Source organism: Carassius carassius, chromosome 20 (genome assembly GCF_963082965.1).
Source record: "Carassius carassius chromosome 20, fCarCar2.1, whole genome shotgun sequence".
In the NCBI taxonomy this organism is placed as follows: Eukaryota; Metazoa; Chordata; class Actinopteri; order Cypriniformes; family Cyprinidae; genus Carassius; species Carassius carassius.
In genome coordinates, this window is record NC_081774.1 from 6086474 (window position 1) to 6100005 (window position 13532).

The 13532-nt window shown below is 37.1% G+C and overlaps 2 protein-coding genes across 4 annotated transcripts in view; one reads left to right on the plus strand and one right to left on the minus strand.

Moving 5' to 3' along the window:
- The first annotated feature begins 205 nt into the window (after positions 1–205).
- Positions 206–9228, plus strand: map6d1 (MAP6 domain containing 1). Its single transcript, XM_059501360.1, has 4 exons — positions 206–262; positions 2360–2843; positions 4144–4369; positions 8347–9228. The coding sequence occupies exons 2-4, from the start codon at positions 2362–2364 to the stop codon at positions 8416–8418; spliced, it is 780 nt and encodes a 259-aa protein (XP_059357343.1). The 5' UTR covers positions 206–262; positions 2360–2361; the 3' UTR covers positions 8419–9228.
- Positions 9229–10052: 824 nt separating this feature from the next.
- The window catches only part of LOC132096133 (YEATS domain-containing protein 2-like), a 37612-nt gene continuing 34132 nt past the window's right edge, over positions 10053–13532 (minus strand). For all 3 annotated transcript variants that reach the window (XM_059501329.1, XM_059501327.1, XM_059501328.1), the window contains 5 exons: positions 13086–13324; positions 12928–13002; positions 12492–12565; positions 11782–11859; positions 10053–11315 (listed from right to left, as the gene is read on the minus strand). In XM_059501329.1, the coding sequence (XP_059357312.1) occupies positions 11273–11315; positions 11782–11859; positions 12492–12565; positions 12928–13002; positions 13086–13324 (509 nt within the window). In that variant the 3' untranslated portion in view covers positions 10053–11272. The remainder of the gene's footprint in view (positions 11316–11781; positions 11860–12491; positions 12566–12927; positions 13003–13085; positions 13325–13532) is intronic.

The following is a 13532-nucleotide window of genomic DNA, read 5'->3' on the forward strand; positions in this document are numbered from 1 at the left end:
ACACTCACTGACTGCAGTAATGAGAGACAGGTGCGGTTTAATTGACCTGTTTATGGGTCTTATGCTTATCAGGTGGAAAAACAGAGCCATAGATTTCACAACTGAAGTATCAAGCCAAAATATCCCCGACCTCAGCCATTTCAACTGCTTCATGGCATGTCTTTAAATCAGACTGTAGATGTTTGTTATGACAGCCTGAAGGACAGCTTGTTTGTGTATGCAGAGAAGTGTTTGTGGATCAATCTGTCGGTTTTGATTAGCAGTGAGTAATTTGAATGGCTCAAACTGCTAACAGAGCTGCTTAACTCTCCTTACAAAAAGTACTGTGGCTGTACCATACCAAACACCGTACTTGTGATATACACCAAGTCTGTGTCTACTAGTGAATTTAAATGCCTTCATATTAGTTCAGTAAATTGTGCTTTATTTTTAAGAATTTTCTTTTATAATGTATATTATATATTAGCAATAACACTTTGAGTAAAAAGTTGAATTGACAACTTGAAAACCCTAATGTTATGGTATATTATTTATTACGTTTCACATAATTGTTCATATAATCAGGGGAAGTCGTGGCATAATGGTTAGAGAGTCTCGGGCTGGCAGGAATTGTAGGTGGGGTGAGTGAATGTACAGTGTGCTCTATCCACCCTCAATACCATGACTGAGGTGCCCTTGAGCAAGGCACTGAACCCCTAACTGCTCCCCGGGCACCGCAGCATAAATGGCTGCCCACTGCTCCGAGTGTGTGTTCACGGTGTGCGTGTTCACTGCTGTGTGTGTGTGCACTTTGGATGGGTTAAAAGCAGAGCATGAATTCCTAGTATGGTCACCATACTTGGCTGTATGTCACGTCACTTTCACTTTCAAAATTTCTTAAAACAAAAAAATTTTTTTTAAAGCTTTTTAGTTTTTGAAAGTTTATGTAGGTCTATGGTCTCAGACTTTTGAAAACTGGGAATGGTGTGTTTTGCTGTAGTGTGTCTGGAAATATCAGTTTACATTGCCAAACATTCATTCTGCCATTAATAGTAATAATCCAGTGAGATTTTTTGACCAGCGCTCCACACAGAGATCTGATCTCATCATCATCCAGTCTGTTTGGAATAACATGAAGAAACAGAACAAACTGAGACAGATTCAGAACTGTGGCAACGTCTCCAAGATGCTTCAAGAAACCTACCAGCAAAGCTACAATAATTGAAAGTTTTAGGCACTCGTGTAACAATGCTTAATGCCATAAATAGATTTTCTTTATCAATTAACTTCTATTTACTAAATTAAATCAAAATTTGGTGTGACCGTCCTTGTCCTGTGTTTAAAGCAGCTTTGTCCCTAGGTTTACTTAAGCAGAGTTTTTCAGGTAGCTTTGCAGGTGGGTGTCTTGAAGCATATATTATAACACACACACACACGTTTGTTTTTGTGAAAAGTGGGGACATCCCATAGGCGTAATGGTTTTTATACTGTAGAAACTGTATATTCTATGGCACTTCACCAACCCTACCCCTAAACCTAACCCTCACAAAGGAAACATTCAGCATTTTTACTTTCTCAAAAAAACTCATTCTGTATGATTTATAAGTGTTTTGAAAAATGGGGACATGAGTTATGTCCTCATAAGTCACCCTCTCCTTGTAATACCTGTCATACCCATGTCATTATACAAAGTTGTGTCCTGATATGTCAAAAAACAAGAGCACACACACACATATACACACACACACACACACACATATACACACACACACACACACACACACATTTGTATGTATATTGCCACCAGCTCATGTTAAATGGTCCTGTGATATGACAAATACATTGTTAAAACTAGACTTGATAAATAATGCTTCTAATTTTAATATATAATGCATATTAACTGTAAAGGAAAAAATATGTTTCAAGTAGGCTAGGTTTATATGGAATACAGCATACCCCAGTGCAATATATCCAATTCCACTGCATATATCAAAAAGGCTTGTTCCATGGTACTTTTAGCTTGTGTAGACATCATCTGAATCAGTTGTAAACGCATATGATGCCCAGAAATGCTGTCTAGGTAGGCTTAGGTAAAGGTTGTGATTAAAAGAGGATTCTTAGGGCATTAAGTTGAGCTCTGTCAGCTACAGCCTTGAAGTGGACACGGGTCACCGACTCCGATGTTTATGGATTATTATTTTTTTCTGCGTTAAGTGCAAATCACGTGAGATGAATGTGCAATGACAGAGTCCCGACACCGAGTGGTCTCGCGCAGTTCTCGAGGAACGGACTCGCGTTCGCATTCCTTCATGAAGTCGAGCACTTCGTCGCGTTTTTACTGTGTTTTCTTTCTTTCTTTTTGTTTTGGTTTGTTTCCTAGCAATGGCTTGGCCGTGCATCAGCAGAGTGTGCTGCTTGGCTCGGTTCTGGAACCAGTTCGACAAATCGGATTTGTCGGTTCCACTAACGATTCAGAACTACTCTGACATCGCGGAGCAGGAGGTGCGATCCGTCACCAAACTCGTTTCCACGGAACAGGCGCCGAGCGTCGACTTCGTAACGCCGGATCATGCGGCAAGTGTCCGGCGGCCGCACCGGGGACGCACGGAACCGAGTTATAAACCCCGCGAAGAATACCATCCCCCGGGTGTGCCTTTCCCGAGCATCACCCAGTACAAACAGGATTACAAACCCTGGCCCATCCCGAAGAAGGATAACTTTCCCTGGATTAGTAACGGAGGGAAAGGCGGCACTTTAACGGATAGCCCGGTGAACGGTTACTCTAACGGCACGAGTCATCCGCGGGCGGACAGACAGGAGCGCAGCGGCAGGCAGAGAGGAGGAGATCAGCTCAGCTCATACAGGTACTGCTGCTCGTTCTCATGGGAGCTGTTCTTCAGCACCTCTCATCCACCGCAGCACACTCACTCGCTTCTCAGCAGTTTGTCATCATCATGAGTAGGCTAAATGTATGTTAATATTTTATTGTGATTCAACAGAGAAAATTATGAGATTTATTTTACTCTAGCCCATTTATTGAGTAAAACATTACACAGACCAAAAAAAAAAAATCCATATAATAATTTTATTTTAGAGTAGAAATATTACAAAAGACAAACATTAGGCTACATATTATAGTATTACTAGGCTACTAAAAATATCAATCTATCGATGTTTTTTTTTAAATCTGGATTCTTTGTAATTTCTATTTTTATGTTCAAGTAAAAACATATTACAAATACTACAATAAACCGGTGTATTATTATTATTAATAATAATATCTATTTTCCTTTTATTTTGGCCTAATTAGTAAGTAAAAACATTAAAATGACGAAACCGATCTTTAAAATAGTGATATTATATGGCCATATTTTTCTCAGTTTGTATTTATAAAATAGACTACTATACTAACATAAAATATGTAATATCACTTATTATTGGCATTATTATTATTATCCAAGTCAGATAAAATTTTATTATACACTAGAACCTAAAAGAGTGGTAGCCTATTTATCTCAGAAATAACATATGTTCACTCTAGTCTCCGAAATGAATTTCTTGAGGATATATATCTGACTCACATGAACAAGCTTTCACACCTCTCTCTTTCTGTGAAAGAGAAGTGTCCTTTCTTTGACGCTGGTTTACTGTGGAGCTTTAACATGACTGATGTGGTTCTAACAGTTGTGCATTGCAGTGATTTTCACTCAGTGTGGTAACTGGTCACTGTCATGCATATTTTATCAGACAGCTCATGAACGAGCAGAATGAATCTATAACAATTACATAAACAGAGTTATCTGAGGGGGACAGAATGAATTGATTACAAACAGCCCTCAGTGTTCATCAGCCTTTGATTAAATGATGTATGAAACCTTCACTTCTAGTCATTTATTCACTTAAACCTTTCTTACATGCTTTCATTCTGCATGCAGCTTTTTTCTTTTCTAAACCTTGCATATGTATGTTCAGATACGTATAGTGAGAATCATTTTTCAAACAGGTTATGCTGAAGTCTTTACAGTAGGCACCTGTTGCTGTGATTTGTCAGCATGACTTCAACTCAGTCTGACATGTGCTGCTCTTATCTGCAGCTCCTCAGGGCTCTGTCTCTGTCTTTTTCTGTCTCTGTCTGATACATTTGATCTCTCTCCCTTGAATCAGGCAGGAGTACCAGCCGTGGTCTGGAGCTCGGCCGTCAAAGCCTGCCCACAAACGGCCCACCTTCCTGGGTAAAGGTGCTGATGAGCCCCCGCCGGAGACCAGCTACCAGGCGGCTTTCAGCCCGGACACACACAGACACACGGACGCCGGCGTACTGGAGACCAGCTCACACACGCAGACAGAGAGAGCACACTCACACAGGAAAGACATCAGCATGAAACCAGAGGTGAGTGAGAGGACAGAGAGTAAAGAAAGAGATCAAATCAGACAGTGAGCTGATGTGACAGAAAGATCAACAGAGAGCAAACTTTGAAACCAGACTCTGCAGAATAAGAATAAACTGGAGCCTTTGATATAATCAGCAGGAGAGCAATATGTATAGTCGATAAACTTTTATCATAAGGACCTATATCAACATTTTTATAACTGAGAGTTAACACTAAAAGAATACATATGATATAGGTATTATTTATATAAATATGTATATATTTATGTATTCAATTGTAATACTCTAAATATTCCCAAACATTAATAAGCATAAAATGAAAGCCTATTGGGTGGAATTATATGATGGATTTAGTAGAAATATGCAGATTTCATAGTAGTGAAAGCATAAGCATGAATTTTTCATTTTTGAGCTATAAACCTGACAAAATCAACCTTTTGAAGTGGGTTTAGATTTATACCTACATTAAATTTTTTGGACAGCTTTTGGGCTGATAGTTAAAAGCTGTAGTTAAAGTTGAGTTTAAGTTGTATTTAACCCAGAATAGGTAAGCAGGAATATTGATTTGGATAACCTTTTAGGTTAATCTATGAAGTCAAGTCTAACATGCAATTAAATTACATTGGTTATTTGACACTGATGCCTTTCTGGGACAAATGGGAGTTTTAGGTCATGTAAGTTGTGCTCTATGTATTGATTAGTGCTGATTCATTGGGGTTATGTAATCAGTGACCCGCTCCTGTGCCCCGTTACGTCAGTCTAGTCTGTTCCCATCCTCTCAATGAGAATCAAAACTGTGAAACTGATGCGGCATCTTTTGCACGTCAGTCAGTGAAGTATGCACTAATTGGGATTCATTTAGTCCTAATTACTAACCCATGCATGCTGTCAAACCTCATGCTTGACCAATGAGGAGAGAAAGTGACGGCTGAAACACACAATGCCAGCTATCTGAGGCAGAGCTGCGAGAGTTTTGTGTCTCTGGTGTCAGGCTTAAATGCCTCTGTTATTGAGTTGTAACTTTTCTTTTCATAAACTTTGCACTGCTCCATTTGTCGAGTTGTCAGACAGATCCACTAGTCTGGTGTTATCTGATGACGATTGTACAGGTCTGATGTTACACAGATGCCCAAACCAGGACCCACGGGACATCCTTTGCGAGTTAAACTGTTAACTGTTTTTAATTTATTTTTGAATTGAAATGTAAAAAAAACAATGTGAATTTGATTAAATCATTTAAAAAAAAAATAATAATATATATATATATATTTCATTAAATATTTTAAATTATTTAATAATAATATTTAAATTAAGATTTAATATATTTTATTCTAAAATACCTGGATATATTGCAGGATTTACTTTTGGCCCACAGCCCTCAATCAAGTTTGATTTTTGGCCCTTCTTATTAAAACATTTGGGCATATCTGCTTTATGACTATAGAGATTTTAACAAATATGATTGATAATGCTGAATAATGATACAGCTTTTGGCATATTAGTAGAGAACCAGGGGGACAATTTTTCTACTAAATTCTTTAGTCATCAGTCTATATCTGTGAGGCTGATTTTGTGTGTTTAAATTGTGTGTGTGTGTGTGTGTACTGTATAGAGTCTAGTGCATTGGAGACTTGCGTGACTAAGCCAGCTGGCATTATTTTGTTTGTCCCAAGGGTTTAACTCACAACCCATCCTGGCCTCCCGATCTCCCTCCAGCTGATGCTTTGAATTTAATTGTAAAAGGCAGACTGACTGTCCACTGTTCTCAAACACTTGTTTGGGAGATCAAACCAGCTCATCATTCTTAATTAAGTGGTCATTTTTCATTTGACCTTTTCTGTAAAGACTATCAGATCAGTACAAGCTCAATAAAACCAAGAAAACATAAGCTTACACTGTTTGCTATTGGTCAGAGGTACCCAAACATTTTAATATGACACGAACAAAATGTAAAGTGCTGTTGGCCAAAATAAGTGTTGCATTATATATATATATGTGACCCTGGACCACAAAACCAGTCTTAAGTGTCAATTTTTAGAAATTGAGATTTATACATCATCTGAAAGCTGAATAAATAAGCTTTCTATTGATGACTGGTTTGTTAGGATAAGACAATATTTTGCCGAGATACAACTATTTGAAAATCTGGAATCTGAGGGTGCAAAAAAATCTAAATATTCACTAATCAAAAATTAAGTTTTGATATATTTACCGTCGGAAAATTACAAAATATCTTCATGGATCATGATCTTTACTGAATATCCTAATGATTCTTGGTATAAAAGAAAAATTTATAATTTTGACCCGCACAATGTATTTTTGGCTATTTCTACAAATACACCCGAGACTTAAGACTTTTTTTGTGCTCCAGGGTCACATATATTAACTATGTTATAATAAAATTTATTTAAATTGGATTTTTATTTTATTTTTTGCTTGGCTGATGAACTGATAAGTTGGATCAGTGTTAGATAAAACAATTCCAAATGCATGTTTACAGGAGCAGGATTGAGAAATAAATCAAACCTGCACAAGCATCACAGTGAATAAATCTCAGGGTTTCATAAGTTATAATAACCTTAAATGAAAGTTAAACATCTTATATAAGCTTTAAAGTTGCTGTCCAGACAGTTTCCCATGCGTCTGCGCTCTGTCCGAATGATGGTCAGCAGCCTATGACATATGATATGACAGAGGACAAACAGGGCCATGTTGAGAATGGATTATTACTGTACTGTTAACAGCATTCAAATAAATATATAAAAATACTGCATTACAATATAATATATATATATATATACAGTACAGACCAAAAGTTTGGACACACCTCATTCAAAGAGGTTTCTTTATTTTCATGAGTATGAAAATTGTAGATTCACACTGAAGGCATCGAAACTATGAATTAACACATGTGGAATTATATATGGAATTATATACATAGCAAAAAAGTGTGAAACAACTGAAAATGTGTCATATTCTAGGTTCTTCAAAATAGCCACCTTTTGCTTTGATTACTGCTTTGCACACTCTTGGCATTCTCTTGATGAGCTTCAAGAGGTAGTCACCTGAAATGGTCTTCAACAGTCTTGAAGGAGTTCCCCGAGAGATGCTTAGCACTTGTTGGCCCTTTTGCCTTCTGTCTGCGGTCCAGCTCACCCCTAAACCATCTCGATTGGGTTCAGGTCCGGTGACTGTGGAGGCCAGGTCATCTGGCGCAGCACCCCATCACTCTCCTTCTTGGTCAAATAGCCCTTGATGCCTTCAGTGTGGCTCTACAATTTTCATAGTCATGAAAATAAAGAAAACTCTTTGAATGAGAAGGTGTGTCCAAACTTTTGGTCTGTACTGTATATATAAATAAAATTTAGTTGTATTGCATATTTGAAGTTTTGGCAGTCTTGAAAGCCAAATTTACATATTATACATTAAGCATTTCTGCTGTTAGCGAGTCTGTGAGGCTGAGGGTGTTGGTGTTCTTATTCTAAATCCACTTAATAGTGTTAGAGAGAAAAAGATTTAGTAGATGATATATCTCATTTTCACCCCAGCACTTGGCTTCTCACATTGAAAGCTGTTTTTTTCCCTACAGTAAGGATTAGATGTCTTCTACCCAAGAGAAGGAGACAGTCTGAGAGAGAGACAGAAATCTGACAAAGATAGATGGAGGCAAAGTGGATGGAGATTATATACTATAATATGAGACTTGAACAAGTACATCCTAAATCATAGTCATTTGAAACAGTATGCTAAAAGTGCCCAAATGGATACTATTTCCAGTGAGGTTTGTGTGCCGCAGAAGACATCGGGAGTGTGACATGACCTAGTGCTTCTTTTTCAGCTTCTCACATTTTAGATGAAAACTGTAAATTGGAGTCAGACTTTTACACTGTTACAAAAGATATCAATTTTAAAAATGAACAAGTTTTACATAAAAATACTAAGTATTTTTTAACAGAAATGTATGTTTTATATGACAGGAGCAGAAGACTAAGCTGTCACCAAACCCATCTGCCGTCTTTCAAAGCAAATCTAGGATCTTCAACATATGATCCATCAACGCAAAGCACATTAAGATCCACATTCACGTCTGAGTCAGCCTTTCACTAAAAAGAGGAGAACATTTTAAAGAACTGTCGAGAGACACCTGTATGTTGAGAAAGTGGAGTTATTCTGAGAATTTAGGATCGTCAGAGGAGAAGAATGCCTGAGGATGAATAGAGACACATTAAATGCAATTGAAAATGCTTGTTAAAAAAAAAATGTATGGGATTCTCTAAATCATTCCACTGAGGAAATTACAAAACCAGAGGATGTTTGCTAGAAATTTACACAAAGTAAAATCTATGCAAGAGAATGTATGCTTCAAATGTCAACCATCTTCTAGAAGGATATGTTTTAACACAGGTTTAAGAGTGTGTGAGACATAAAAATGTGTGACTGGGAAAGTTTTCAGGCCTCAATTTCTGCTGACCTTACCCTCTCCCAGCTGAATGAATATCTGCATGTTTCATAATTGTTTTATGAACTAACTGAATATGCAACATTTAAATAAGGAACAAAATGTCATCTGGTAACTCAGTGTCTGGGGATGTGTGTGTGTGTGTGTCCTGTATAAGCCTATAGTTAATGACATGATTTTGTATGTAGTGATGTTGGTCTGCCTTTATTGAGCTGTTAATATCTGCCTGAGAATGCCAGGTGCTTCTAATCACCATTTAATGCTCCAGACCCTGCCAGCCCTTTATGAACCCATATAAAGACTAGAACATTCTCAATCTTTCACTGAATTGGAGGCTGTCCAAGTTTTTGTAAATTTGGTTTAGACATAAATGGGGAAAATAAAAATGACATTCTTTAAATTTGTTTCCCCATTATTTGACTGAGAGCTGAATAATATACAAATTATATTGAACGGGTGTGTGTTGAAAAAAAAAAAAGGGGGGGGGGGGGTGTTATGGTAGGTTTTAGTCTAATGCACGGAAGTCTAATGTATGGAAGCCCGCCAATGAATAAAAAATATAAAAGATAATTGCGATTTCATATCCCACAATTCTGACTTTTTTTTCCTTCTAAGAATTGCAAGTAATAAAAGTCGATTTCTAAGGAGAAAAAAAGATATGTTCTCAGAATTGCGAGTTTATACTGCACAAGTCTGACTTAACTCGCAATTGAGAGTTTATATCACAATTCTTACTTCATTTCTCAGAATTGCAAGTTTATATCTTATATCTCACAATTCTGACTTTATAACTCGCAATCGTGAGTTTATATCATGCAATTCTGAGAAAAAAAGTCAGAATTGGCAGTTTACGGTTTATCTCACAATTCTGATGAAACAAAAAAATAGCCAGAATTGCGAGTTTGTGTTAGGCAATTGTGAGATGTAAACACATAATTATGAGGAAAAAAAAGTATTTATTTTTAGTTAGTTTATTTTTTTTCTTTTCTTTTTATTATTAGTCAGTGGCAGAAATGGGCTTCCACACCAATGTGTGTAACATTAACAAGAATTTACAGCAAAATAACCAGATGACAAAGAAATATCTTCAGCACAAAAAAAAAAAAACTTTAAATTAATTAAGCAAAACATAATTCTAAGTTTATCCCTGTTATCGTTTTGCTATGTGAGATGTAATTTGTATTGGCAGTTGGAATAAGAATAAAACAATTCAGCACAGCTGCATACATCTTTGTGGCAGACTGACCATTTTTAATACAAGAATAGTTTTTTTTTGTTTGTTTTTTTTGATACACAGTGTGAAGGAAAAACATTCATTAGTTCAGTTAGACAAGTAAAGACTTTAACACTGAATTAACACACACAGCAACACATTCTCTCCCATCAACACAAACACACCACCAGAACAAGTTTCTTGATGTTTTTAAACACAAGGACACAGAAACCGATGCTAGCTGTATGACACAAAGTAGCCCACCAAACCAGAGGACACAACAGTTTGTTTTCAGCAAATACACGAATACCTCCTGCCTATATGCACATTTTCCCTCAATGCCCCCAAATAACAGAAACAAGTACAAAAAAGAATAAAACGTTCACACTCACTGCTGTTCAATCCTCCATGAATCCCACAGCTGTACGAAAATGACTCATATTCATGAAGACAACACGATTAAGACTTTTCTTAGACATTATTTGCTCTAGTGAAGACGTAAAACTCAAAATGGACATTTAATCTCCACCCAAAGTTTTCACATAAGACCCGTTAAGAAGACGGATGATTTCACATAAAACCAATCAGCTTCTCCAAATAAATCCTGCTCGATAATGACATTTCAAAATAGAAAAAAACAGTACGGTTAATTGTTCAGAGGCTCATTTAAATGTCTGCAATTCTGATTAAAGATTAATGCCTAAAACTGAAGTTCTGAACATGAGGGTGAGTAAATTATTTTGGGTGAACTATAAGACTAACAAAAGCTAAACAAGCTCTGTGTCAGTGGCAAAGCAGGTTAATGTGGTCTGGGGTTTCATTAGCAGAGATTGAGTGTCCCAGTTAAAAAAGTAGAATAATAGAATAATGTCTACTGTACCTGCTCATTAACACTGTACTGTACTGTTACATATACTGGACCAGAGTTCATAAATATCACAGAATTCATAAAGGAAGTATAAAAAATGAATAAATAGAGTGATGTAGCCATACGCAACAAATGCTGTTCAGGCGGCATATCAAGCTCTGTTTGGGTTCAGTACCCTCATAGATAACACAGCTGTTGTTGAAATAATGGCTTACTTCTTTTATGACAATGTCAAGTAAGAGGGCATTTGCACCTGTGATTGGCCAGCCCTGGCACATTCTCCACCTTTACAGAATGTGAGGGGGAGGAGTCTGTGTATGACAGTCCACCTGTCCGTCTGCAGTCAGATGGCAAGGAGTGAAGTTAGTCAGCATGGCTCTCATCCTTCACCATGATGCCCATGTACCTACCAAAGACTTTAAAATAAATAAAACTGCAAGAGTAATGATGATACAGGGTTCCCACACATTTTGACCAACTGTAAAAATCATATTACAGAAATTGCCCCAATAAAGGGGTATTTAGTCAATGAAATATTTAAATTCTGAGCATAATTTTTTACTAGAGACATTTCAATTTTTATTTCTCTATTTATTTTTTTACACTTTTTATAGTAATTATAGTATTTTTTTTTTAAATAATTTTATTTATAGAAACTGCACTGCTAAAAGGCAAATTCAAAGCAAATTAAACATTTAATATGGACCATAACCTTACTAGAGACATTTCCATGTCTATTTATATTTAATGTATTTATTTTTGTTTTATTCAATTTTATTTCATTGTTTCCAAATGTTTCCAGGTTGTTCAATGACCATGGGAACCCTGATGATAGACACATAAAAGCCTAAAATTAGGATGAGCAAAATTACCTATTAGTCAGAAAATCACAGGTGGGAATAGAGCTAATGGCCTGATGCACGTCCATAGCCGATATCTCTCTCGGAGTTCTGTGGAGACAATAAGAGAGGATTGAAACAAGGATGGGAAACAGACAGAGAAATCTCATGGTACATTTGCTATCTTGGTATAATGGGTTATTGACCTTTGAGCATTAAATGAGAGGTCTGTGAGTCTTGTCGAACTGCTGCTTTCTGTTAATGTATGCGACTTCGATCAGTTCCTGCTTGACTGATTATCATTTAAGCAGTGCTCTATAAAAGGCAGTTACCGAATACAGTATAAAAGGCAGATGAAATATTCTGCTCAATCTGTGAGCGTGTGTCAGGCATGTGAATGAAAGCAGATGTGCTGAGTAAGTAGAGCAGCACTGAGCCAATCTCTTCTCTCTCAGGGCCAGGCTCTGCTTCTCTACCACTCAAATAAATCAGATTTCATGAGCTATTCTCAGCGCTCTGATAATTATATACTATCATAAAGCACTTCCTCTCACAATCACAATCAAATCACATTAGACAAAGTTCAATGCTCAAGAGTTCTTCAAAATTGACCATGAAGTAATTTAGCAAGCTCAATCTAAAAAGAGCAGAAGAGAGTTGGAAACTACTCTTACTCTGAATCGTGCTGTTCTGCCCATCTGTCCTGATTAATCTTGTACTGGCATTCTGGCGGATGCACTGACCTGTTTTGTTGGGATTTCCCATGGGCACTGGCCAAAGACTCCCTGAGGATTTCACTGGCAAACTGCTCCACAGCCTATGGAGAGTTTTAGACAACGAAATGAATTATCTATTGTAACACCATGTCATACCCAGGACAAAAAAATATATATCATTTTTCTCACTGATGAAAAAAGACAAATTAATAAACATATTTAATGCTTAATAAACACCTATGTGGACTGATATTTAAGACCAGTGAGATAAGAGTTGAAGACGCTACCATTTACCATAGAACTAAAATTTAGTTAATAGTGCAAAGACCTGTTCACACCATGAACTATAATGATGACTACATTAGGGTGTTAAAACTTTCTAGCTGTCGTTCATGATGTGAACAGCCCTATTAAGTCAAATTTTCTCTCATAAAATAAAACTAATTACTCTTACAACGCTTACCTTAAGTATCATGGTCTCCACGACTGGAGCAAAAACGTTCTTCTCCACCTCCACCTGCTGCAGTGTGACACCGATCTAACACACACACAATATCATTACATGTATGACACAGCAGAAAGTCTGCTGACAGAGAGAAAGAACATTTCAGACTCACTCACCTGCTCCGTCGTGTCTCTGATGAACTGGGTTGATGGACAGTGCCCCAAGAAGAACTTGGGTTCCTGTTCGGCCTCTTCCTGTTCCAGTTTGATCTGGACCTTGGCAGCATCTATGTCTTTCACACTGATGATGTCAAGAAGTTCATCGTCCTCCTCGTCAGGCTCTGCCTTCAGAATCCTCTGAAGTTGCTCCAGACGTTGTGACAACTCCTCACAGCCTGTCAGAGTCGAGCTGCAGTCTAACACACACACACACACACACACACACAAGCAAGCATGTCTTAGTGTAAAACAGCAACAACTCCTCACAAGCAGGAAGCAGAACTACATAAACCAACCAAAAACTATAATAATTTTGATCTACACTATGGCTCTGTTCCAATTTCCAAACATTATTATTATTATCATCATCATTATTAGTAATAATAATATATAGTTTGTATTTTG